The sequence below is a fragment of the Xyrauchen texanus genome, chromosome 37, assembly GCF_025860055.1.
Source record: "Xyrauchen texanus isolate HMW12.3.18 chromosome 37, RBS_HiC_50CHRs, whole genome shotgun sequence".
Taxonomy (NCBI): Eukaryota; Metazoa; Chordata; class Actinopteri; order Cypriniformes; family Catostomidae; genus Xyrauchen; species Xyrauchen texanus.
The window spans coordinates 37,114,691-37,140,369 of NC_068312.1; the positions used below are offsets into that span (position 1 = coordinate 37,114,691).

Here is a 25,679-nt window from a genome sequence, read left to right on the forward strand (position 1 = left end):
CACAGCATCACTCAAATTCAGGTGCATCTGCTTCTCTTGGGAGTAATAATTTACTATCATTAGAGTGAAAACTAAACCCAAAGTGAGAATTGCAGGGTGCAATGTTAGTGGCAAGAATGGAGTTCCACCTGAATAATGTTTTTCATTCACATGCTGGCAATCAAAACACTGCAGGCATTGTTTGGATGAACTCCAGACTAATTATTTTTATTTTCAATCAACAGGCATTGCAGTCCCATCCGTACATGTCCAGAGGCAGAGATCCTGTCCATAGTGCCTGCCATATGAAGCATGGGAAGGTCCATCTGGGCGTCTGGGGTTCCAGGACAAGACGACGGAGTGAGTGAATCATCCATCCAGCTTGCCTCGGTCATAGGCGTCATGGAGCCATCTTGTCCTTCGTAGGCCATCTTCAGCTCCATTTCAGCCCAGTCGAGATCACTCCTGCAGTCCGACTGGTCCTCTAAGATACCATCCCCTACCTCACTCTCTGTGTGAGTGTCAGGATGGATCTCACTGCAATCTGATGCCATTATTGTCTCCTCGTAGATCTCTGGTTGTGTCTCCAAGTTGAGCCGTGGAGCCACTGAGTGAGTGATTGGAGACTCCATCTCAGGTTTGCTGAAGCTCATGGCCAGAAGCTTATCCAAGGCATCATCAAGAGATGGCTCTAAGAGTTTCTTAGAGATAGCAGAGTCAAGCTTGTCTGATGGTGGTTTAGGGCTGGGAGACTTGGGAACTGATGGAGATAGACCAGAAGCAAGGACAAACAAGGGTGAAGCAGCTTTGGGAAGGGACTGAAATGGTACAACAGGTGATTCTGTGACTGCAGGAAGAGGAGACACAGTAGATCTGGGAATAGATGGAATCGGGCTTGGAGTTGAAGGATTTGGTTCAGAGCTGGATAGATATAGATCAACAGATGCTGGTGTCACCAATGGACTAACTCTCTCTGAAGCTCTACTGGTCGCTGGAGCACTTGTTGGACTAGGAGACTTTGTGATCGGCGAATAGGACTTCAGAACAGAATTTGTCAGATACGCAGAAGGGTTTCCTTCTTTGACAGGACAAGGGTCATGATCACCAGTTATGTCAAAGGATGCATTGGTAGTGGTGGTTGTTACAGTCTGAGTCAGAACAACTAGAGACTCCATCTGTGAGGAGAGCAGGGATGCAGAAACATCAATGATAGAATTGAGGTCTGGATCATGTGCCGGAGAAAAATGAGAGCTGGATACTGCATGTGGAGACAGCCTAGAGGAAGCGGGCAGATTTGAGATGCCACTGGATGGTGCAGTCCCTGCTTCGCCAGAATCCTCGACAATGTGCAGCTCAAAGTTTACAGCTGGGGAGAGACTAGGGGAATACAGACTTGGTTCCACTGGGTGGCTATGGAACAGGGATTTGGACAGTGGAGTCACAGGTGGCGGATGAATTTCAGCAATGGTAGAAGTTTGTTCAAACAGTGGCTCAGAGTTCAGGGAGCCCAAAGAACTTGGCTGAATGATATAGAGAAGGTATAGGAGAAGACAGAGAGAGAAAAAGAAGTGAGTAAAGGTGAATAAGTTATGACAGATTACATTTTTGGGTAAACGATTTCTTTAAGAACAGCTGAGAGACAGACACAGTGGAAACAGTATTGAAGTATTGAGGTGGAATTGAAGCTAGGAGTGATAATCAAGCTGGAAAGTAAACAAACAGACAAATATTGTTATGGTCAAATGAAGACCCACCAGATTGTTGCTTCAGAGCTTCATGTCCTGAAAATAGATCACCCAAACAACATAGTTTAACACACATTCCCAGACACAGACACCACGTCTCTGCAACTCACTTACACTGTCCTGCTATATCTGCTCCATATCACACACACACTCTACAGGGCAAACACACACTACAGGACACAAACATCCACACATACACGCTCACATTGCTCTGCACCTTAAAGTCAGACAGACAGGCCATGAGTTCATCCAGATCTCGTGTAGCTGAGGTGGCTGATATTCTGCCCTGCTGCTCAGAAGTTGTGTCCACTTGTCCGTCCGTCAAATCACCGGTCAGAGCACAAGGAGTGGGTCTGTTTGCATAAATTACAACATTTCATTAAACCCACGTTCAAATCCGTGTTTCTCCATATAGAGATTAGAAAACTGGTGATGCTCTTACATTGGGCAAGGCACTGAGGTCTCCAGCTCATTCAGAAGACTCTCCACAGATGGACGGCTGTCCTCTGTCCCCTTCGTCCCATTTCGCTGAGGTTTGTCCTGGGCTGCAGGGATCAGTGTAATACCTGGTTGGGCTCCATTATCCTGAATATAATGGGCAACACTGCACGGTGGCAATGGAGGTGCTGCATCCTCTACAAAGAGAAAGTAACAGTTTGAAATTACAACTATAATCTGACGATGGCACTTCAAACACACACAACCTGAGAGAGTATCTACAATGAGCACATTTTGTTATAACTTCAGGCAAAAGGTTTAAGAGTAGGGGTAGAAGTTAGAGTTAGGTTTTAGGTTAAGGGTTGGTTTAGAGTTAGGTTTAGGGGTAAGGTTAACATTGTAACTACAAATGTAATTAAATGCAGGTTCTTTAAATGCAAGTACAATGCAAAAACACATACGTACACAATAAGCGCATTGTATCAAATGCTTAAGTACATAGTAGTTAAAGACACCTCAAACGAAGTGGGACCCTTCTATCTATATATAATCTGACATATTCATCACAAATGGTGTGAATAGATTTTGTCTGCAATTGCTGTTGCTTTGTCACATTAATCTTAGTGTGAATAGGTCTTTAGTGTAGGGTTCCCACCCTTTTTGACTAATGAAATACCATGACTTTTCCATGGCCTTTCCGGTAATTTGTGATTACAGGATACAAATTTTTAAAAATACATTTGATTAAGACTGATTCAGTAATTAATCATTAAGACCTATTTGTGAATTGTTTCGACCAATTAATTAAAAAATCGATTTTCTTCTATTTGTAATGTAATTCCCAATGCGCTCTAAGTCCTTGTGGTGGCGTAGTGCCTCGCCTCAATCCGGGTGGCGGAGAAGGAATCTCAGTTGCCTCCGCGTCTGAGACTGTCAAGCCGCGCATCTTATCATGTGGCTTTTTGAGCACGTTACAGCGGAGACATAGCGCATGTGGAGGCTTCACGCTATCCTCTACAGCATCCATGCACAACTCACCACACGCCCCACCGAGAGCGAGAACCACATTATAGCGACCACGAGGAGGTTACCCCATGTGACTCTACCCTCTCTAGCAACCAGGCCAATTTGGTTGCTTAGAAGACCTGGCTGGAGTCACTCAGCACGCCCTGGATTCGAACTCATGTCTCCAGAGGTGGTAGTCATCATCTTAACTCGCTGAGATACCCAGGCCGCCCCACAAATCAGCTTTATGTGCATACCTGTACTGGAATAAGACGGTGCATTCTGCTGGACGGCATTGAGTTCCAAAAGCAGGCGGTCCAGTTCAGACAGGTTGCTGCCCAGGGCAGAGGTCATGGCTGCCGCCGATGAGTCAGAGTTCTTCTGTTTGTTGGGAAAACTGGACAAAAAGAGATGTTTAATTTAGACAGGTACACGAAGATCTTAAAAGTCTGAATGTTAAGGACTGACAGTCTCAGTCAATGAATGTGAGTGCAGACTGAACAATCTGTATCTAAAATCTACTAACATTCTGTTTAACATCTCTGTTGTGAGTAAATGATGATATGCTAAACTATTATCAAAATTAAAGATGTTCCCGTTGTACTGTTACTCACCTGTAAACGTGGTCGTCTTCAGTATGCGAGGCTGGCGGACTGCTGTCCCGAGACAACGTGCTTTTATGGGCAGACCCTAAAGACTGAATTAAACAAAAGAAAACCAGAACAGTCAAAATTTCAGATACTCTTAACACAGACTACACCCTAAAATAATAACAAGAGCCGTTAAGGAGATACAGGTAGCTAATTTTGGAAAGTGCTGATATATTCAAACCTGTTGAGAAGAGTGCTGTGAGTCGGGCCGAGGAGAGAGTGATCCGTTCAGGGCCTCAGCTGAGGGTGGAGGGGGCAGTGGTGGAGGTGGGGAGTCATCCTGAAAAAGGTGACCCTACGGTGGGGGAAGAATATGGTGTCTCTTCGGGCAGAAACACAGGGCACTTGGAGATATGAGCGGTGGAAGACTCGAGATCTGCAAGCAATGCATCTGTACAGAGACAAGAAACAAATTCTTCATTATACACTGCCTTTAAAAGTAAAGTATAACATTTCTGCACCACTAAACAACAGAAAAACGAATGACTGTTTTCAAACAATTTTCCTGAACATCCTCTAGGGATGGGTGATATATCGAATATTCATGATATTATTGCAATTGTAATATAATCTAAATATAGATTGAATATTATCAACAGGCCAAAAATGTTGAGATTAAATCTGTGTAGCAAATTAACCCAGACCTAACTTCCTTTGATTGGTCTTCTGCTTTAAAAGAGCAAATGTTTCCCCCTTTCCATATTGGCAAAGAACAATAATAATTGTATTCAAATAAAAACATTATGGGGTGTTAACACCACCGCTAGGACATATGAACAAAGTCAAAATTGTCAGAGAACAACGAACATCCATTCCTTTCCTATACCCACATATCCTATTAAGGGTTGCTGGTGTGATGGAGCACATGAACAATGAACACGGGCTTAAAAATAAGCATGGACACTTAGCAAGACAGTAGCACTATCTTTCTCTCCTGCAGAGTGTGTGTGTGTGTGTGTGTGTGTGTGTGTGTGTGTGTGTGTGTGTGTGTGTGTGTGTGTGTGTGTGTCCAAACACAGATACGATGTTTGCATGTGTGAGTCAGTCGGGCATTCCAACCTTTCGAAAGATCTTCAATCATGTTGCTAAATACAGTCCTTCAACAGCAGTTATGCCAGTCTTGATGCCAGCTGTAGCGCCAGGCACAAACGTCCAACACCCTCTGAGGGGCATTTCACAAACAAACTCACTTTAAGTCCACAACAGAAATGCACACTGTGTTTCTAAAATAAATAGTTACAGATCTAAAATTTGATTGGATGAGCTGTTGTCAAACAGTCAAAATACACACCTGATTTATATAGTAATGCAACAAGATGCTACGGGTAAAAGACAACTTTACAGTGATTTTACAACGGTAAAGGAGGTTTTAGACGGTCTGTTTTGTGTCGGTACTTAACCGTGGTACATTTACTGTTACAGAGAGCCTCCACATGCCTTGTTGGTTTATTGAACTCTGCTTCATGAACAGATTTGATGTTAGCCTGCTCTGTTTTCGTCTCTGTGTTTTGTCAGCTGGCAGGTTAGAATGTCTGTTGTGATGGAGCACAGAGACTGTCAACACATCCACACAGTAGTCTGGTGCCACCACATACACCGCTGGCATGTGGGAGCTGAGCTTTGAACTAGTCCTGGATGGTTTGACTGTATACTGTGAGACTTGTGCAAGGTATAAAAAAAAATACAAAAAAAGAAAATGATTAATCGCAATCTACATTTGAAGGATTCCGACATAAACTCTTATTATTATGCCAGTGATGCTCATAACTTCCATCGTGCTCGACCAGTTGATCAAAAGACAACCACGGGTTGATCTCATTAACAGTCCAAAAGGAAAAGAGGGTAGAGAAGAAACTTCACAAATAACGAGAAAGTGGATTAGCACAAATATTTGTTTGGACGCAAAAATCAGTGATCCAGTGAGACATTTACAATGGAAGTCAATGGGGTTTAATCTGTAAACATTAAAATCCTCACTGTTTCAAAAGTATAACCAATAGACAAAAACGATATTCATATAAACATGATTTTTAGTGTGATCAAATAACTTAATAACCGCATCTGTGGAAAGATATATCCAATTTTACAACTTTGTTACCATGACGACTTAAACAACTTCACAGCACAAATAATACACAAGTTATAACAGAAGAATTAATGTAAGTGCTTTGATAAAATGATAAGCTTCACATTTCTGTTTTTAAACGCTCCAAAAATTGGCCCCATTGACTTCAATTGTAAGTGCCTCATTGGAACCTCCATTTTTGATCTCTTCTTTTTTCTTTCTTCAAGAATAAGAAATAATATTTGTGGTCGGGCTCGTCAGACTGATACACGATCCGTCTTAAAGCTTCAGTATCGTAGCCGATACCGTTCCAGGTATCGGATCGGTGCATTCCTACTGACTATCACCCCTGGAGTCGTGAGTTTGAATCCAGGGCGTCCTGAGTTACTCCAGTCAGGTCTCCTAAGCAACCAAATTGTCCCGGTTGCTAGGGAGGGTAGAGTCACATGGGGTAACCTCCTCGTGGTGGTGATTAGTGGTTCTCGCTCTCAATGGGGCGTGTGGTGAGTTGTTTGTGGATCGTGGAGAGTCTCCGCGGTGTCATGCACAACGAGTCACATGATCAGATGCGCGGATTGACGGTCTCAGAACTGAGACTTTTCCTCTGCCACCCGGATTGAGGTGAGTAACCGTGCCAGCATGAGGACCTACTAAGTAGTATGAATTGGGCATTCCAAATTTGGGGATAAATATGGTATAAAAAATAAAAATAATTGTCGTAATTATTTGTTTCGCAAATCATGAATCAAAATCACAAGCGAAGTGCGTGCCAGACAACGTGTTCCGTTTGTCTTCACTGGAGAAGACAAGAAACTGCTCACATATGTTTATATCTGTTTTTATTTTCACTAATTAATTTGATACATTTAGGCTTAAACATTATGAAAGCTGTGATATAATGTGCTATCAGTCTCCCACCTTTCCAGGAGACCTGTTCATATGAAAGTCGATCAAATGCATTTACCTTTTACATTTAACCAATGTGCGATGTGTATGAATAATTAACAGCACTCATGAAAATGTGAAACAATATTTATTTTATAAACTACAGTGTTCTGGATGGTTGTTACAGTGTTCTTTTTGCTTTTTAGCACATTGATGCTCTAGTATGTGTTTACTAGGGTGTTGTAGATTGCTAGGGCATACTACGCAGTTGTCGAGGGTTTCTTCTGTGTGTTTTATAGCATTGCTTCAATATGTGGTTGCTAAGGTGGTCTGAGTGGTTGCCAGGTTGTTATAATGCTGTTGCCAAGTTGTTTTCTGTGTTTGTAACACACTGCTATGCAGTTGCTAGGGTGTTCTGGGTGGATGCTTATTGGCCCAGATGAAAAGAGCCCACCCACAATTCTCTGTTTTGGTCACTAAAATGGCTCCGGTCCCTCCTTCAATGTTCCACTTTTTATGGACTTTTTTCAATCATATGTTTATAATCCACATACGTTAAAATCACAGCATGTGGAGGCTCATGCCACTCTCCACTATCCACGCACAACTCACCACAAGCCCCATTGAGAGCGAGAAACTCTAATCACCACCACGAGGAGGTTACCCCATGTGAATCTACCCTTCCTAGCAACCGGGACAATTTGGTTGCTTAGGAGACCTGACTGGAGTCACTCCGCATGCTCTGGATTCGAACTCGCGACACCAGGGTTGGTAGTCATCGTCAATACTCGCTGAGATACCAGACCCCGTATTTTTTGGTAAGCTTTAATCTTCATCAATCGCATGAAATATATTAAATCTAAACTCTACGGTTACCAATTTGCTTGATTTTCTCATGTTGTTTACTTTGTTATTTTGCACCGAGTGCATTTACTTGCTGACTGATTAGTCAGAGCAGTCCTCGAGTTAACGCCTCCTAATATAAATCCAGTATGGCACTGCCAATCAAATAAGTTGGCATAGGATTAATTAGCTGTTCCATAATTTATTAGATTTACTTGTACATTTGATACTTAAAGTTTAATATCAGTTACTTTAATACTTTTACTTGAGTCAAATTTCTATGAAGGTATCTTTACTTTTACTTTCGTATGACAACTGGATAACTTTATACAACACTGATATTTTGCACTTTGCATGTTTTTTTTTTAGTCCCGCCCCATTTCTGAGTGCATTGTGGCTTATTTAAAAATGTTATTTTTATTGGCAAATAATATGAAGGAAAATTCATAATTTTTTTTTTTCCCCCATTAATTTCCTATGATGGGCCAGTTTTTACGAGCACTTAGTCTTAGTGAATGAAGAAGAAAAAAAAAGGGTGTTCAGGTGACAAGTGGAGGAAAAGTTAAGATAAAAAAAATTACAAAAAAAACATTTTTATCAGAAAAATTGATTTCGGTCAAAAATGACCAAACAAAATAGGCAGGTTAAATAATAATAATATAATTAGCAACAATTGCATTTGGTTAAAATAATGATTCCTCTGATTAAAAAAAGTACATTATTTAAGGTTACATCATCCAGCCTTTCGATACACTATAATAAGACATGATCTACAATGATCCAACCAGAACAAAAAAAGCTCTTATCTCACCCCCTCCTCATCTATCTGTCATTTTATCCATCTATCCAAGAGGTCAATAATAGCCTGCAGACATGCTGCCTTCACATACCGTACAGGAAGAGGCACCCTCGACAGCACGAGCGGTTAAAGAGCGCAGTGACGCTGTACTGACAGCACAGCAAGACATCTGAGATCACTGGAACTCTTACACAAAGTTTACAAATGGACACATCAAATCTGACATCACACCGGATGGCTATAAAACATGTAATGGTCAACGATCATAACTAGGAGGAGATAATAAATGAACACCTAGCAAGATCAGAAATGAGTGTATAAAACCTTTTGCTCTTTAAAAGAAAATTACATTTCTATATTGACTACATTTTTTAGTTATGCTCTGGTCTGCCATTCTTCTTCTATTGCAAATATTAATCGATAAAATTAGGGATGCACCGATGTATCGGCCAAACATCGGTGTCGGCCAAACAACGGTGTCCAAATTGGCCCGGTTGCTAGGGAGGGTAGAGTCACATGGGGTAACCCCTCGTGATCGCTATAATGTGGTTTTCGCTCTCGGTGGGGCACGTGGCGAGTTGTGCGTGGATACCGCGGAGAATAGTGTGAAGCCTCCACATGTGCTCCGTTTCCGCGGTAACGCGCTCAACAAGTCACGTGATAAGATGCGCGGATTGCCTGTTTCAGACGCGGAGGCAACGAGATTCATCCTCTACCACCCGGATTGAGGCGAGTCACTACGCCACCATGAAGACTCGGAGCACGTTGGGAATTGGGCATTCCAATTTGGGGAGAAAAGGAAAAAAATTAAAAATAAATTCCCACTAAAATAACACTGGGAAAGTAAAATGTAATCATTTGAATTGATTTGCAAGTTTATGCCTATATTTAACATACAATCATTTATGGAAGCTTAATAAAAATCTTATTTAACTTCATTGTGGAGCGGAGGGGGGCGGGGGCGGGTCGGACTATCGCGCGCCTGGTCAATCCTTATAAAGGCGGCCGGTGACGATGGTTCGAGAGAGAGAGAGAATTACGGGCATGTCCGTCATGTGTGTGTTTATGCTTTTGGTTTAAGTTTCTCATTAAAATATTATTTATGTTGACAAGCCGGTTCTCGCCGCCTCCTTGCCCAACCTTTAACTGTGTTACATTCATATATTTAAAAAAAATAATAATAAATATATATATAAATATATTTGGAAACCAGATGAATATTGCATCGTAATAAATTATTGATTATTTCGCCTTCACAGGGAGCTTTTATTATGAAACAGGAAGTACATGCAATGTTTGTTTGACAGTAACGAGTTTTGAATCGCTGTCAAACTCTCCTTTACTGCGCCGCATTTGTAGATTTGTATAATAACTTTATAGCGGTTACTAATGTTTGGATTGTAATTGTGCAAATGCTTGAACCGGCAGTACTTCACAATGCAGGTGAACTGCGCTCAAAACACGAACATATGAGCCCCGCCATTTGGTCTGAATGATTCATTAGTCTTTAGAGAATCAATCTGCATTTTTATTTTTTAATTCTCATCTAGTAAATCAAACCATGAGAGAGGTAATAAAAATGGAGATTAAAATTTTTTACAAACCATTTAGTTAAAACTGACATGCAGACGGACAGTCTGGTCTGTGCTTTTGTTAAAGGCAGTGCTCTCTCTTAAATGCACCCTATTTTTAACAGTGAAACGGAGTACTCTCAAATACTATCCTGGTCTAGATGATGCCTAAGGGTCAAAACTGGTTGCGCACAAGCAGCGGGTTACACAGCACATTAATGTTGCCTCCAATTATGTTTATAATACTAGGTCAAAAATGTATACTCACAGAATTTACAGTGTATTCCAGAACGTATAGCAATGTCCCGTCACACCTGATTGTGAGGGCACGAGTGTGTGTGTGTGTGTGTGTGTGTGTGTGTGTGTGTGTGTGTGTGTGTGAGAGAGTTGAGAGGGTGTGGGGGCACACAGGGGGGCAGTGTTCATTAACCCTTTCCTGCCCTGACAACTAGACTTTTAACACTTATAGATGAGGAGTGCAACTATTTTGATTATCGATCAATCTGCTGATTAATATTTTTCTTGAAACAATGTGTCTATATAATTGTGTGCAAAAACATTTTAAATTGAGAATATTGCATTATAAAGTGCAGATAAAAAATACAAACATTTCTTTAAAGTTTGAATAAGTTTAAGCAATCAAAGGGTCATTCCGTGTCAACTCCCCGGCTCAAAAATGAGTTTTTGACCATTTGTTTACTAGCGAAAGATATGCATAATGATGGTCAAAAAATGGAGCAATATTTACGGAGTAATCCATTGATTGGTGATTTTGGAGCAAAACTAATTGTCAAAAAATAACATCAGAAAGGTGTTAGCATCATTATTTTATTTTTACACAGAGATAGGTGACTTCTGCACCCCTTGTTGCATTATATGCCAATGGTGGGAGTCCCAAAATGGACCAAATTTCCAAATTTGGTGTGCCTATAACTCCAGAATTATTAAAGTTATCTGAATATCATTTTAGATTCTGGTTCAAAACAAACTTTCCTTTTGGTGTCCTTATATTGAAGGCTTTATATGTTTAGATGCCAGATATATGGGGCTCTCAATTTGGCTCCGTGTGTAAATTGTTCAATTTTACCCATTTTCAATGGGCGAAAACCAAATGTGGGTTACATGGCGTGAAGCTAGTTGTTTGTTTTTTGTCCAACAAAAACAAAGATCTAAAGTATAATGCTGAAAATACATATTTGTATTTACATAAAACAATAAATGTCCAATTGTCCATTTTTGAGAGGCACTTATTATTAAGAATAAGCAGCACGTTAGAGGAATACCAAAATCTAGCTTTAAGATTCCAGTAATGTACATCTGCAAAGCTCTGGAATGCATCAATGGTCCAAGAACGAAGGTAAAATGCAATTTAACTAACCACTAATGACATTTGTTAATGACTATTTTCACTATCAACTACAGCAGTAATATAACGTCTCTCTCTCTCGCTTGCTCGTACTATTTTGTACTCTTTACATCATCATGCAAATCATGAAAACCTCAAGAGGATACATCAAGAGCTCCTTACATGGCAGCGGGATACGTTTACTCCCAGGAGTCTCTTCCTGAGAAACGGCTGATGTCAGCAGACGTTTACAGTAGTGCACCTCTGAGGGCCACACCTAATTCTGGCATCCGTAATTAATTGGGCATATCAGGCATGACCAATAAATAAAGTACAAATGCAAAACACACGCAAATATGCTAGGACTTATGTCTAAGAAGGTCCATGTTTAACCAAGGCCGTTTAAATACATGGCAGCATATAGCGCGTCTATTTAAAGCGTAGAGATCAACGCGCGAGTCACTGAAAATAACCAGTGACTCTACGGGACTCGAGAGGTCTCTGCACCTGGTGCAACACGCTCACCAGAACCATTAAAACTTTAAAGAGAGCCTATACTGCCAATTCCACACCTGCTGTCAGTATTTCATTATATGAACCAGTATGGAGGTGTAATTGTTTTATAGCTTTCTAGGGGGACACACAACCGACTACACAAGCATATCTGAGTCAACCGTGCCATAGTGTAAAATCATACTGGCATGATCTCACACGAGAAACCTCCGGAATAAGATCAAAACAAAATGAATCCTATAGAATCACACGAAAAATAAATGTCACAACGCTAACAAATATTGCTGGTCATTTATGCATTTATTTTCTTTAAATCTGGGGTGAAACATAACCTGTATATTTCTTCACGATATTCACCCTACACTTTAAAAGCTCAAATATGTGTTTTATTCCTATTTAAATATTAGAAGAGAGAAAGAGGCAAGGCATAGAGAGGAAAAAGAGACCGATAGATTACAGTTTGATTCTCTTACATGCTCTTTAATAATAATAATTTCCATTGGAACAAAAAGTACTACAGAGGCATAACAGTGGAGGCAGGATATCCTTCGCACCACATGACCATCCTGTTGTGGGTGCAGCCACATTTGCAACAGCCAAAAAAAGTCTATAAAGCCTATGTAAAAAAATATAAAGATAATAATACATTCTAAAAAGAGACATTGATATGACAATGCTTTTTAAAGTTAAAGCAGCTAATAAGATTTTATGTGTTTTTGACATGCAGTTCCAAACCACCAGTAGGTGGCAGTGTTGAGTCATGGAATTATTATGCATCAGGAGAGTCCAACACACGTGTAAAGCTGCTGTTTATGAAGAAGGTAACAGAGCAGTTGGTTAACACGATTAAGATTGCAAGCAGGCGTATGAGGCCAAACTATAACCCAATCCAATGCACAGCAGAATTCCACATTATCCTGATACAAGCTCGGTTTGCTGTGTACGACCTAGCAATACGATGCAATCGAGACCAACTGATATTTTCCTTTCTTACATTAAAACAGATAAACATTTTTGACAGAAATGCTCTCACAAAGGAAAATGTGCAACAAATTATTGGGAGCCAGGTATGGACGAGCCATAAGGAGCACCGGGTGTTTTCCCGATGGGCCGCTGGATAATTTGGTCCAGCCCGTTGCTGCGCAAGTACCGCCCGTCTTACAGATGATACAGGCAGCCGACCTGGGCTCCAACATGCCCGTCGCGGACCTCATAACAAAGAAAAAATACTCTGCAAGACAGCCAATACAATGTCTTTTATTTTGAAATAATGTAATGGTTGGCTTTTATTTTTAAATCACATCAGAACGATGGTGATCCATTCTTGCCTTATTAGTGCTCGGAGTTGATCACAATTATTGGGCTTCTGCTTGTCCACTCGACTTTTGAGGATTGACCACAGGTTCTCTATAGGATTAAGATCCGGGGAGTTGCCTGGCCACGGATCCAAAATTTCAATGTAATGATCTCCGAGCCACTTCAGTATCACTCTTGCCTTGTGACATGGTGCTCCATCATGCTGGAAATGCACGGATCATCCCCAAATTTCTCCTGGATCATTGGGAGAAGTTGCTCTTGCAGGACGTTTTGATACCATTCTTTATTCATGGCAGTGTTTTTGTGCAGGATTGTGAGAGGGCCCACTCCCTTGGTTGAAAAGCAACCCCACACATGGATGGTCTCAGGATGCTTCACTGTTGGCACGACACAGGACTCATGGTAGCAATCACCTTTTCTTCTCCGGACTATCGATTTTCCAGATGTCCCAAACAGTCAAAAGGGGGCTTTATCAGAGAAAGACTTTGCACCAGTCTTCTGCGGTCCAATATTCCGCTAAAATGTCGTTTTCCAATGTTGACATTTCATTTACTCAAATGACAAACAATGAGATGCAGATGTGCAGAACAAAAGCAAAACTTCACAATTGTAGGCCACGTGTCAACACCAAGTGTGCCACACAAGCCCTCAAAAGTGAAGCCAAAACGTCTCGATCGCCCCCCGGTGACTGGTCCTACTATAGGTCATAAACCCCGCCTCCCCATGTTATTCAATTGGTGAGACCAACTAAACAATTAAATTACACTTCACATATCTTTTTTCCAAAGATAGTTTCTGTCATTTACGGTCGTTTCTATCACGTTGATGTCATTTCAAGTGTTTGTTTTCAAAACAAGTTTGTTTTTAGTTATTTGATGCTATAAAAACGCTGCTGTGACATCATGATTGACAGCTGTGATTGACAGGTTCTCTGAGCGAAGTAGTCACTGAAGCACCAACTGACTTTTTTCGGGATCTTCGGAGGACTGAGGAGATTGGAGCTTTAAATTTAATATCTAAATTTCTATAATTAATTATTTCACACGCATAAGTCAAAAGTCAAAAGTGCAGGGGCGTGTGCTTGCGATTGATTCAGCGAGAGTGAGGGCGGGGCCTTGATTTTGCGGCTTTACTTCCTGCTCACTACTGCGCAGGTCTGGTCCCGAAATCGCAACTGCGCAGACTCAAGTCCCAAGATGTCAGCGCCATATCGGGACACTGGCGGCTTCAGTTCTCACCAATGGAAAAGAGCGAAGGGGCGTCGTCCATCTTTTTTTTAACAGTCTATGGTCAACACCTACAAAACATTTCTACATCACGAATCCCATGTGCAAAAACTTTCATACTTTTTTTTTTTAAAGGAATGTTACGGGTTCTAGTCAATTTAAAGGATTTGATCACCCAAACATGATATCTTCAGGAGCGATAAAATAGGTTCATAAGTCATTTTTAACTCTAAATCTCCACTTTCACTTTCACATCTGAAAAAGAAAGTGAAAGTGGAGATTTAAAGTAAAAATAGAACTTCAATTTTTATCTATTTCTAGATATGAAGATATGGATTAAAACACTGGAGTTTTATGGATTATTTTATATTTCCTTTGTGATTTAAGGTTTGATCACCATTCACTTGCAGTGTATGGACCTGCAGAGCTGAGATATTCTTAAAAAAAATCTTAATTTGTGTTCAGCAGAAGAAAGAAATTCATACACATCTGGGAAGGCTTGAGGGTGAGTAAATGATGAGAGAATTTTAATTTTTTGGGTGAACTACCCCTTTAACTTGTATTGAACACAAAACCCTCCTTGAAGTGTGGATTTAAGGCCACTTTATAAATTTTTTTGCCATCAATTTCCAGAAACCGAACAATATTGTGATCTTACCCAAATATAAAATTGCTCAACCCATGACGTAAGACTTGAACTGACTGTAACTATGATGAGATCTTAGTCAGTGTGAATGGAGGAAATGTTCTTGCCATGAGCAGAAGCCAAACTCGGCCTGTTTATGACTTGAGACCAGAGGCCAAAGCCGGCGACTTCACCAGCTGAAACTCGATGCCATCTAACCAAACGTACTCTGATATTTATAACAGAGGCGCAAGAGGAGGGGTGTGAGGGGGTAAGATGACTGCAGGTCAGAAGAGAAAGAATAGAGGCCAGAAAGAAAGGCAGATATTATTACAAGACAACCGCGAGCAAAAAAGATGAGATCAAACAGAGGGGTCAAAAGGAGGAGAGGGATATGTTTTGAAGAGATTTACAGAATGAAATAGGGTCAAGAAGAGGATTGATGGATTTTTACGAATATTTTCAACCACCCAACCCCACCCCTGTCCGAAAGTCGACACTTGGAACCCAAAATAAAAGCTCTTCCCAATAGGACGCCAAGCCAAGCAGACTGGGGGTCCCGTGTCTATTCTGGACACCTACGTATATATACACATAAGTGAGGTCAAATCTGATTGGCTAGTTATTTAGACAAGAGCTGGCTGATTCTCTATACGAGTTCAGTGTGTTCAACCTGGAAAAGACCCATGCTAACCACAAACACCACTATTAAAAACTAGCGATAGATCGATATATCGACCGGGCCGTTTAATCGATTGATATGTAATACATTTACACATTTGGCACATTTACGCATTTTTATCCAAAGCGACTTACAGAGCACTTATTACAGGGACAATCCCCCCAGAGCAACCTGGAGTTAAGTGCCTTGCTCAAGGACACAATGGTGGTGGATGTGGGGATCGAACCAGCAACCTCCTGCTTACCAGTTATGTGCTTTAGCGCACTACACCACCACCACTCCATATACTTATCACGAATCGCACTTGTTGTAACATTCCTTATATGAAAGTCACTTTGGATAATAACACTTGCTAAATGGAACAATGGAAATGTAATAGATGTAACATTTGGCCATGTTGATGTAGTTCTCAAACAACAAGTGATTTTTTTTGTGTAAATAGCGTGTGAAATATTCATCCTTTTATATTTGAGCCATTTTGTACATTATAACACTACATTCTTATTGGCTGTAGAAGCATTATTGCAATGGCAAAAAATAAATACAAAAATTTGACAAAATTTGGGATGTGTAGAACTTTGTGAATGAGGGCCGTTTAAATTCGGAGGTGTTTTCTGTAGAGTTCTGCGAGCACAGTTTCCATGCGGGTCTGCTCGTCAGCCACCCGGTTCTCTATATGAGAAAGTCTCTTCTCTTCTCTTCTGCAAACTGTTGCTGAGATATAATCATTCAATTTTAATTTCTTACTTTAGTGCATAAAATTGGGTCAAAGTGACTCAAAACAAACATCAGCATTAGCCACTGAAAAAAAGCATATAATGGTCAACCGCTACAAAATTTTTTAAATCTTGATAATCTGTGATATTTCAGGAAATGTCACATCCCTGCAGTTGATTTCTTTCCTTTCGTTACATCTGACTTAGAAACGTTTACTAGGCCGTCATCATTTATTTTGGTTATTTTCAAATGGCATAAACAGATTTGACTTTTAGTCTTAGTTTTAGTCTTGTCCCAGACCCACACTTACAATATCAAACTATGAAAATCTATTATAAAAACACAAATTATTACATGTTTAAAACTATGATAAACTAAACAAATAATGAAATGAGCATAAACCATTTCGATATTTATTGTGTGAAAATCATTTCTATTCTTTATTATTAAAAAATTAAATAAATGACGACTGTCCAACAGTCCAACAGGAGTGGTGGTGGCGTAGTGGGCTAAAGCAAATAACTGGTAATCAGAAGGTTGCTGGTTCGATTCCCACAGTCACCACCATTGTGTCCTTGAGCAAGGCACTTAACTCCAGGTTGCTCCGGGGGGATTGTCCCTGTAATTAGTGCACTGTAAGTCGCTTTGGATAAAAGCGTCTGCCAAATGCATAAAATATAAATGTAAATGTAAACAGTTGTGGCTTCATGTCCACCACACCAAACAATTTTGCCCCTAATTAAGTTTTGTTCAAAAGTTAAGTGGACAAAAGTGTCAGTGAAGATCGTGCTTGAGATGAAAGTGATATTTGAAGTGAACAAAGAAAAATCAAGGCAGATATCACCTGTGAGAATATTTTATACTGATGTCATTTCCAAATCAAGCTGTAATTTTACCAAATGATGCAAAAAGTGTCAAAATATTTTTAATTGAGTGTATTTAGGACACATACAATGTCAGCTATGAAATTAGCCTTGGCAAGTCAAAGGAGTTGTTTTATTTAAAGAAAATGTTAAAATTTCCATCAACATCATTTCCAGCACAGAATTGTAATAAACAATACAGAATTTGACATTAGAGGTCTACCGTCAGTAGTTTTAGCCGATACAATTAACTATGGTAGTGGGAAAAGCCTGATTATCAATGAATCCGCCGCTATTTTTTTAAAATTAGTTTATAAATAATTTTCTTAGTCTTTTCATACTCTGACAGGCACAGACATTGAGGCTAGATGCAGTTTATTGTTGAACCAAAATCCCAATTATAACCAGAAGAAATACACATTTGTTGCATAACTTAAATATAAACAAGCACAAAATACACAAGGGACTCTTATTTAGAAATGACAGCCTTGGCTTGAATGCTCTGATGAATTATTTACCAAATTAAGCTTGTTATAGCCTATGTATTCATCAGATGAAGGGATTGGTAAACACTGATCAGACACAACATTAAAACCACCTGCCTAATATTGTGTAGCTCCTCCTCGTGCCGCCAAAACAGCGGCAACCCGCATCTCAGAATAGCATTCTAGGGACCGTTGTGAGTGAAAATCCCAGGAGATCAGCAGTTACAAAAATACTCAAACCAGCCTGTCTGGCACAAACAATCATGCCATGGTCCAAAATCACTGAGATTAAAAAAATGTCCCCATTCTGATGGTTGATGTGAACATTAACTGAAGCTCCTGACCCTTATCTGCATTATTATATGCACTGCACTGCTGCCACACGATTGGCTGATTAGATAATCACATGGATGAGTGTTGGTGCCAGACGGGCTGGTTTGAGTATTTCTGGGATTTTCACACACAACAGTTTCTAGAATTTGGTGCCAAAAACAAAAAACAAAAAACACCCAGTGACGGGGCAGTTCAGATGGAAACACCTTGCTGATGAGAGAGAGATCAACAGTGAATGGCCAGACTGGTTTGAACTGACAAAGTCTACGGTAACTCAGATAACCACTCTGTACAATTGTGATGAGGAGAATATCATCTCAGAATGCTATTTTGTGGCGCTGGTTGGCTGTTTTGGCGGCACGAGGGGGACCTACACAATTTTAGGCAGGTGGTTTTAATGTTGTGGCTGATCTGTGTATACGTACTTCACCTGACAATGTTTAATGAGAAAAAAAGTTTAGCCTATTATTATCATCTAGATATGAATTTAAAGACACAATGTATGAGCTGACGGGGCACATTTCCATATAGACAAAAACTTTCTTCAATCTAGAACACTTGATTATCTAATCAAAATAACAAAATATGCATTGAAGTGAGGATAAAACTATGGATGCATTTAGTCAATAGTAAAAAAGTTTAAAGATGCACTCATTAACTTTTTGCTCATTTCATCTTGGACTTACAGTGACACCTAGTGGTGTGGATGCAGCATCTTTGAAAATCAATAGTTTTCAGTTACAGACGCCATTGTAGAAATTCACACTTCACAATCAGCCATGATTACTTTAATCAATGAGTGAAAGTGTCCAATAACAGGACGGCTACTGAGATTCAGCTGGTCATGTGATTCTAAAATGGCAGCCCCCATGAGGGCGCCCCTGCCACATGTAGAATAAAACAGCTTTTATAAGATTGCCAACATGAACAGAGTCCTCAATCTCATGTGAGTGGTCATTCATTTATACACATGTTTCAAAATTACAATCCCCTTCTCTAGGAGTAAAACTTTTTAATGGGGAAATAAAATTACGGAGTGCACCTGTAAGAAACAACAAACTCACACATGATTGTTTTTATTTCACCTCTAGAGGCCGATGTTACATTTACATTTATGCATTTGGCAGACGCTTTTATCCAATGTGACTTACAGAGCCCTTATTACAGGGACAATCCCCCCGGAGCAACCTGGAGTTAAGTGTCTTGCTCAAGGACACAATGGTGGTGGCTGTGGGGATCGAACCAGCAACCTTCTGCTTACCAGACCACCACTCCTATGTTATACAGAAGAATCAAACCGTTTTAACTGTAGACTCCTCCAGTGCAACATACAGTGAAACGAGAATAAATAAAACAAAACAAGAAAACATCGGCAACTATCGGCACCAATTAATCGGTAAAACCGATATATCGGGAAGCCTCTATTTGAGATGTGCTGGAACTTTCATGACTTTCAGAAAAGAAATGATGCATGTACATACACTGTTGGACATTGCATGCATCCCAAAAAAATTGGTGCAAAAACTGCCTGAAGTTGAAGAAACACCCCAATATTAAATCTGGTCTTTTTGGTAGATCTCGCACACACTGTGCACATGCCCATCGGAACATTTTACACAGGCATCCTCTACAGGGAGTATCTCCCAAATTCAGTCATGTGGGAAGAATTCTGTTGTAGCTATGAGTTCTGGAACATTCAAGGCCATCAGGAAAACAATCACCCCTGTGTCTCGGGTCAGACACTCTGCCAAAGAGGGGGAGAGGGGGTGGGATGAGTGATTGAAAATGAGGAGGACAGAGAGGAAGAATAGGCCAACAGAGATTGGTACAGAGCCGTTTCATCTAAATCACCTCATAACAGGAGGTAAACACGTGGCAAACCCGTGGCAAACCCATGCTTTGATCGCCCTTTATGTGGCCGCTCGCCTCTCAAAGATCGTAATTGAGAACAGATAGACCAATATTCTGGAATATGCCATAAGACTGAGTCATAAGACTCTCCGCTGATGAAAGCTGGTAACTTCATTAAAGTTAATATAAAAGTATTCTACGCGTCTTTATAATGAAGTCCTTAATTAGAGGCGCTTCAGTGTAAACAATAATAATAATAATAATAATGTCACTGCAAATGTAGGCTTCATTTATAGTCTTTTTTGGTATTGATCTGGGGTCAAATCTGACCAGGACAATTTCGGAACAGTTCTTATGAGTCACCGACACACCATCAGCCCTGACACATCTCAGAAACTCTGATCTTCATTGGGTGTAAAATGCGGTCGTAAACCTCAACACAAAGCCACTTCCTCCCTCTGCTGTTTCCTGAGGAAGTGAGACAAGACCCTGAAGGCTCGGCCTCAGAGTTGGTCAGACCATGAACAGGGTGTGTGTGTGTGTGTGTGTGTGTGTGTGTGTGTGTGTGTGTGTGAAAAAGGAAACTGATTTGGTCTGTGGTTGGATCTTTGTCATGTGACTTTTCAAATTCTCTCTCTTTCTTTAAAACTGCAGCATCAGGGGCTGGGCCAGAAGGGTGCACAGGTTGGCAGCTGCCACCCTAAAAATCAGCTTTGCCACCCCAACTTGGACCACGCTCACGTCCTGGAGATGCTACGCGATGGGTTAACCATGCATGGTCCATAAGTAAACACAAGGACAAGTCTAGACCTTTATAAATTATGAAGTCATGTGTAATATTTGTATATGTTTCCTGTTCTAGTGGAGGAAACAGTCTGGCTTGGTTTGGCTTCATATATTAATAGTATCAAAATGATTCATCAAGAGTCTGATTAAGTTAGTCTGATTTCCCACAGCAACAATTCAGAGGTTTCTAGACGCTTAGATGATTAAACAAATAATATTCATTGCAAACAAGAAATGCAACAATGTATCTAAAATATTAATTGCAATTATGTAAAATACATAAAGTAAATCAGCCACCAATAGCACCAATTTTGTTCTTTTCTAAGGGTTTCTAACTTTTGAGATTAGTCGACAGGTCGATTCCAAAATGTACATTTAAAAGTCTGTGAAAATAGTTACTCCGCACAACACTAACATGATTTTAGAGTGATAAAATCGCTTACTAACTTTTCCTGTGGAAAGTTAAATCCAATTTTACAACTTTGTTACCATGACGACATAACGTCATAATGATTTAAGCAATTTTACAGCTCAAATAATACATGAGTTTCAACAGCAGATTTAATGTAAGTGCTTTCATAACATTTTAAGCTTCACATTTCTGCCTTTAAACCCTCCAAAAATTGGCCCCATTGACTTCCAATGCAAGAGTCTCACTGGAACCTCTGCAATTCTTAAAAAAAAAAAAAAAAAAAAAGACTAGTCAAAATTATTTGTTTGGGAAATCAACATATTGCCACAAATGCTGTCAAGTGAGCTTTTGAACCCGGAATATTCTTTTTAAGATTCTTCCATTCATTTCATCACAATGGAGTCACCACCGTCAGGTGGTGATGTCAGTGATATTTGCCCACCATTAAGCTGAGTTCACACTACCAGCTATTTGTTGCTGCATGTCACCAGTGTCTGGCGTTTAGGTCGCTAGTGGTGTGTATGGAGAGTCTAAACAGCACTGTTTCTTTACAATTATTATTATTATTAAAATATTAGGATCATGTGAGCTAGACAACATCTCTCCTATTGGCTGTCGCTCCCGAAAGTCGCTCTTCATTTGCATGAAGTTAAACATTTCTCAACTTTGTTGCATCGCTGGACACGCCCACATCCATTCGCCAACGGTTGCCGTCCCTTGTGATGCCAGAAGTCGCCAGCACTCATTAAAAATGAATGAGATGAGGTCGTTTTGTCGCTGCGTGTCGCTGGCAGAGTGAACGCAGCTTTAGTGAGAAATCACATCAGGCGATTTCAGTTTGGCCAGGCTGTGGCTGAATACGGCAAATCCAAATTTGAAAGAAAAAGCATTACAAACAAATCGGCATTGTTCTGTCATTCACCACAAATGACTAGCTTCAAGACACGTCTAATGAGCTCCAGATGGGAAGCGGTGTTTGCTTGTACAACACCTCCATTGTGCACCTGTGTGTAGTGACCACAACAGCCTCTTTAACAGGCAGCATGTTTGTGTGAGTATGTGTGTGTTTGGATATACGCCCCAGTTCTGCATCGCTTTATAACACTGACGATATAGCCGTAGGAGAGAATTCTGAGGTTTATATGCATTCCTCTCATTCTCAGGAGACCTGCGTTGGGATCTGGAACTTTAGTAAACACTATGGCTTTGTAAAATCTAATATAATCATGAGCTATGTTCAGAATAGCAGGCTACCATACTACTCATATTATTTGTGAAGTTTGCAGTAGGGTTGCCACGGTGTACGGTGTTACTGGTTTTACTCGTTACAAGGGGCAACACCAGTGTGAAACGTTAAACCGGGTAAAAGGGGGAAACATTATGAGTGGAACTTCCAATATCAACCCAACAGCCTAACGAATAGAACAGCCTTAAATAAAGAATAGTTGCCTAATGAAGAGCTTGCGACCCATGATAAATTAACCTGGAAGCCAGATGTTCTTTACCAATGTATCAAATTACACGACTTGACGATATAATTGGATATTGTGATTTTTAATTTTTTGTGTTGTTATTTTAAATTTTTTTATGAAAACATCGTGAACATATTTCTTGCATATCGTCCTGCTGTAGGAGGGAACAAAACATATTTGTTCACACACATTTAAAGTCATTACCCTTCCGAAGCAGCTAAACTGGGTCCTGGTATGAAAGGTAATAAAACACCAACAATAAACCTGCAACAACCCACAATAAGTGATGTATTTGCCTGGACAGCGGAATACCTGACAGGTAGCCCATGATGGAGAGAATGCACAGATGAAGTAGGTTCATTGCCAAAGAGATGTTGCCCTTCACAACTGTTGAGAAGTCATCTTTCAAAAAGTTGAACAACACACATTTTAATTGCACTTAATTGTTTTCAGTTTCATTCGATTTTTGTTAAAATAAAAAAAATACAAAGTACAAAGTTTGAAATCAAGTTGCCTTGCGTTACTGTGTAGGCTATTGCTTAACGAAAATGACCCCATAGTACCACTTAGCGTCCAACCAGCGATAATATCAGTGTTAGATGGTTTGAACACCCCCCCCCTTCGTCCCCCTCCCCAGCTCTAGAGGGGTGGGAAAAAGCCTGCTGGCAGGCGGGCCAAGAGGGGATGTACATCATGCCGGGGGTAAGTGCAGTAGGAGAGGGATAAGTGCAGTGGAACACGGCAGTTTGGGAGAGAGAGAGAGCCACATGCAGCTGCCATGTGTGTGTTTGTGTGTCTTTTTGTTTAAATTAAATATTATTTTGAAAGTTCAGCCAGTTCCTGCCTCCTCATTTCCCATCCTTAACCTTTGTTACATTGGTGCGAAGCCCGGGAATGAGGAGGGATGGTGTCCTCGCCACTGCCATCCACCCAAAGGAGCAGCCGTGGCCATCCGCTAGGGGCGGAGGAGTTGCTGTCAGCCGCCTGGACACGGAGGAATGGCCGCTGCCCGCGAGGAGAGGAGGGGCTCGCTGCCGGCTGCCTAGAGCGGTGGAGCTGCTGCCAGGGGCGGAGGAGTTCCCTACCGGCTGCCAGAATGAGGAGGACCATTCCATCCGCTAGGGGTTGGAAGACTGGCTCCGGTCTGCCCAGGGAGGAGTGGCTGTCATCTGCCAGAGGGTGGAGGAGTGATCGAGGACCAGGCAACGGCGTGTCTGGGAACCGGCGAGCAAGGTTTTTTTCCCTCTTCTCTTTAGCTCTGCCTTGCCCTTTGCCGCTCTTTTTTTTTGCTTAAATTAAATATTATTTTGACTGTTCAGCCGGTTCCTGCCTCCTCCTTTCCCTATTTCCCCCGTATTACTTTTTAACTATAAAGCATCGCTTCTGGTCAGCAGCAGTACGCACACGTGTAAGTAATGCAGTGCATCTCCTCCTCATAGACTGCACCAGATTTGCCAGTTTTTGCTGTGAGATGTTAGCCCACACTTCCACCAAGGCAACTTGCAAGTTAAATGGACATTTCTGGGGGGAAATGGCCCTAGCCCTCACCCATCGGATCCAACAGGTCCCAGATGTGCCCAATGGGATTGAGATCCGGGCTCTTCGCTGGCCATGGCAGAACACTGACCTTCCTGTCTTGCAGGAAATCATGCACAGATCGAGCAGTATGGCTGGTGGCATTGTCATGCTGGAGGGTCATGTCAGGATGAGCCTGCAGGAAGGGGAGCACATGAGGGAGGAGGATGTCTTCCCTGTAACCCACAGCATTGAGTTTGACTGCAATGACAGCAAGCTCAATCCGATGATGCTGCGACACACCGCCCCAGACCATGACAGACCCTCCACCTCCTAATCGATCCTGTTCCAGAGCACAAGCCTCGGTGTAACACTCATTCCTTGACAATATATGACAGTCCGACCATCACCCCTGATGAGACAAAACGTGACCCGTCAGTGAAAAGCACTTTTTGCCAGTCCTGTCTGGTCCAGTGAAGGTGGGTTTGTGCCCATAGGCGACATTGTTGCCGGTGATGTCTGGTAAGGACCTGCTTTACAACAGTCCTACAAGCCCTCAGTCCAGCCTCTCTCAGCCCATTGCGGACAGTCTGAGCACTGATGGAGGGATTGTGCGTTCCTGGTGTAACTCGGGCAGTTGTTGTTGCCATCCTGTACTTGTCCCGCAGGTTTGATATTCGGATGTACTGATCCTGTGCAGGTGTTGTTACATGTGGTCTTCCACTGAGAGTATGATCAGCGGTCCTTCCTGTAGCGCTGTCTTAGGCGTCTCACAGCACGGACATTGCAATGTATTGCCCTGGCCACATCTGCAGTCCTCATGCCTCCATGCAGCATGCCAAAGGCACGTTCACGCAGATGAACAGTGACCCTAAGCATTTTTCTTTTGGTGTTTTTCAGAGTCAGTTGAAAGGTCTCTTTAGTGTCCCACGTTTTTATAACTGTGACCTTAATTGCCTACCGTCTGTAAGCTGTTAGTGTCTTAACGACCGTTCCACAGGTGCATGTTCATTAATTGTTTATGGTTCATTGAACAAGCATGGGAAACATTGTTTAAACACTTTACAATAAAGATCTGTCAAGTTATTTGGATTTGTACAAAATTATCTTTCAAATACAGTGTCCTGAAAAAGAGTGTTTCTTTTTTGCTGAGTTTATAAATGTCAATCAAATAGGGCGCAGCTGTTACTAGATCGCTAGTGAATGTTAAAATGACATGCTCTGGATTACTTTCAACAGCAGAATAAAAATATGAACTTTCTAATAAGTGACACAGGCCTAGGCTACAAATATAGCTGGTTATTTTTTGTTATTGACATTTGAATCAGTCTGCTTGTCCCATCGGGCACGTAAAATTCTCTTTCACTTGCCCTTTCAAAAACCCACTTGTCCCAGACAGGCGGAGAAAGCGAGCTTTATTAAATATTGTATTCAACATTCTCCGATAACAATATTTTTCTTCTGTAGTATAGCTCCTAAAGTAAATGTACGCCATTTAAAGGAGTTTTAGATATTATTTTGGAAACAAGCCAAAAAAGACTAATTAATTAATCACTA

At 41.0% G+C, this 25,679-nt stretch overlaps 1 protein-coding gene across 3 annotated transcripts in view; it reads right to left on the minus strand.

The window, feature by feature from the left end:
• LOC127630492 (paxillin-like) overlaps positions 1 to 25,679 on the minus strand; it is a 47,507-nt gene that overhangs the window by 12,160 nt on the left and 9,668 nt on the right. The window contains exons 1-7 of one of the 3 annotated variants that reach the window (XM_052108059.1): positions 10,249 to 10,315; positions 3,999 to 4,208; positions 3,782 to 3,864; positions 3,425 to 3,564; positions 2,167 to 2,359; positions 1,942 to 2,077; positions 246 to 1,499 (exon numbers count right to left, since the gene is read on the minus strand). In XM_052108059.1, the coding sequence (XP_051964019.1) occupies positions 246 to 1,499; positions 1,942 to 2,077; positions 2,167 to 2,359; positions 3,425 to 3,521 (1,680 nt within the window). In that variant the 5' untranslated portion in view covers positions 3,522 to 3,564; positions 3,782 to 3,864; positions 3,999 to 4,208; positions 10,249 to 10,315. Of the gene's footprint in view, positions 1 to 245; positions 1,500 to 1,941; positions 2,078 to 2,166; positions 2,360 to 3,424; positions 3,565 to 3,781; positions 3,865 to 3,998; positions 4,209 to 10,248; positions 10,316 to 25,679 lie in introns of those variants that run through there. The other 2 variants (XM_052108058.1, XM_052108060.1) reach the window with 2 other exon arrangements.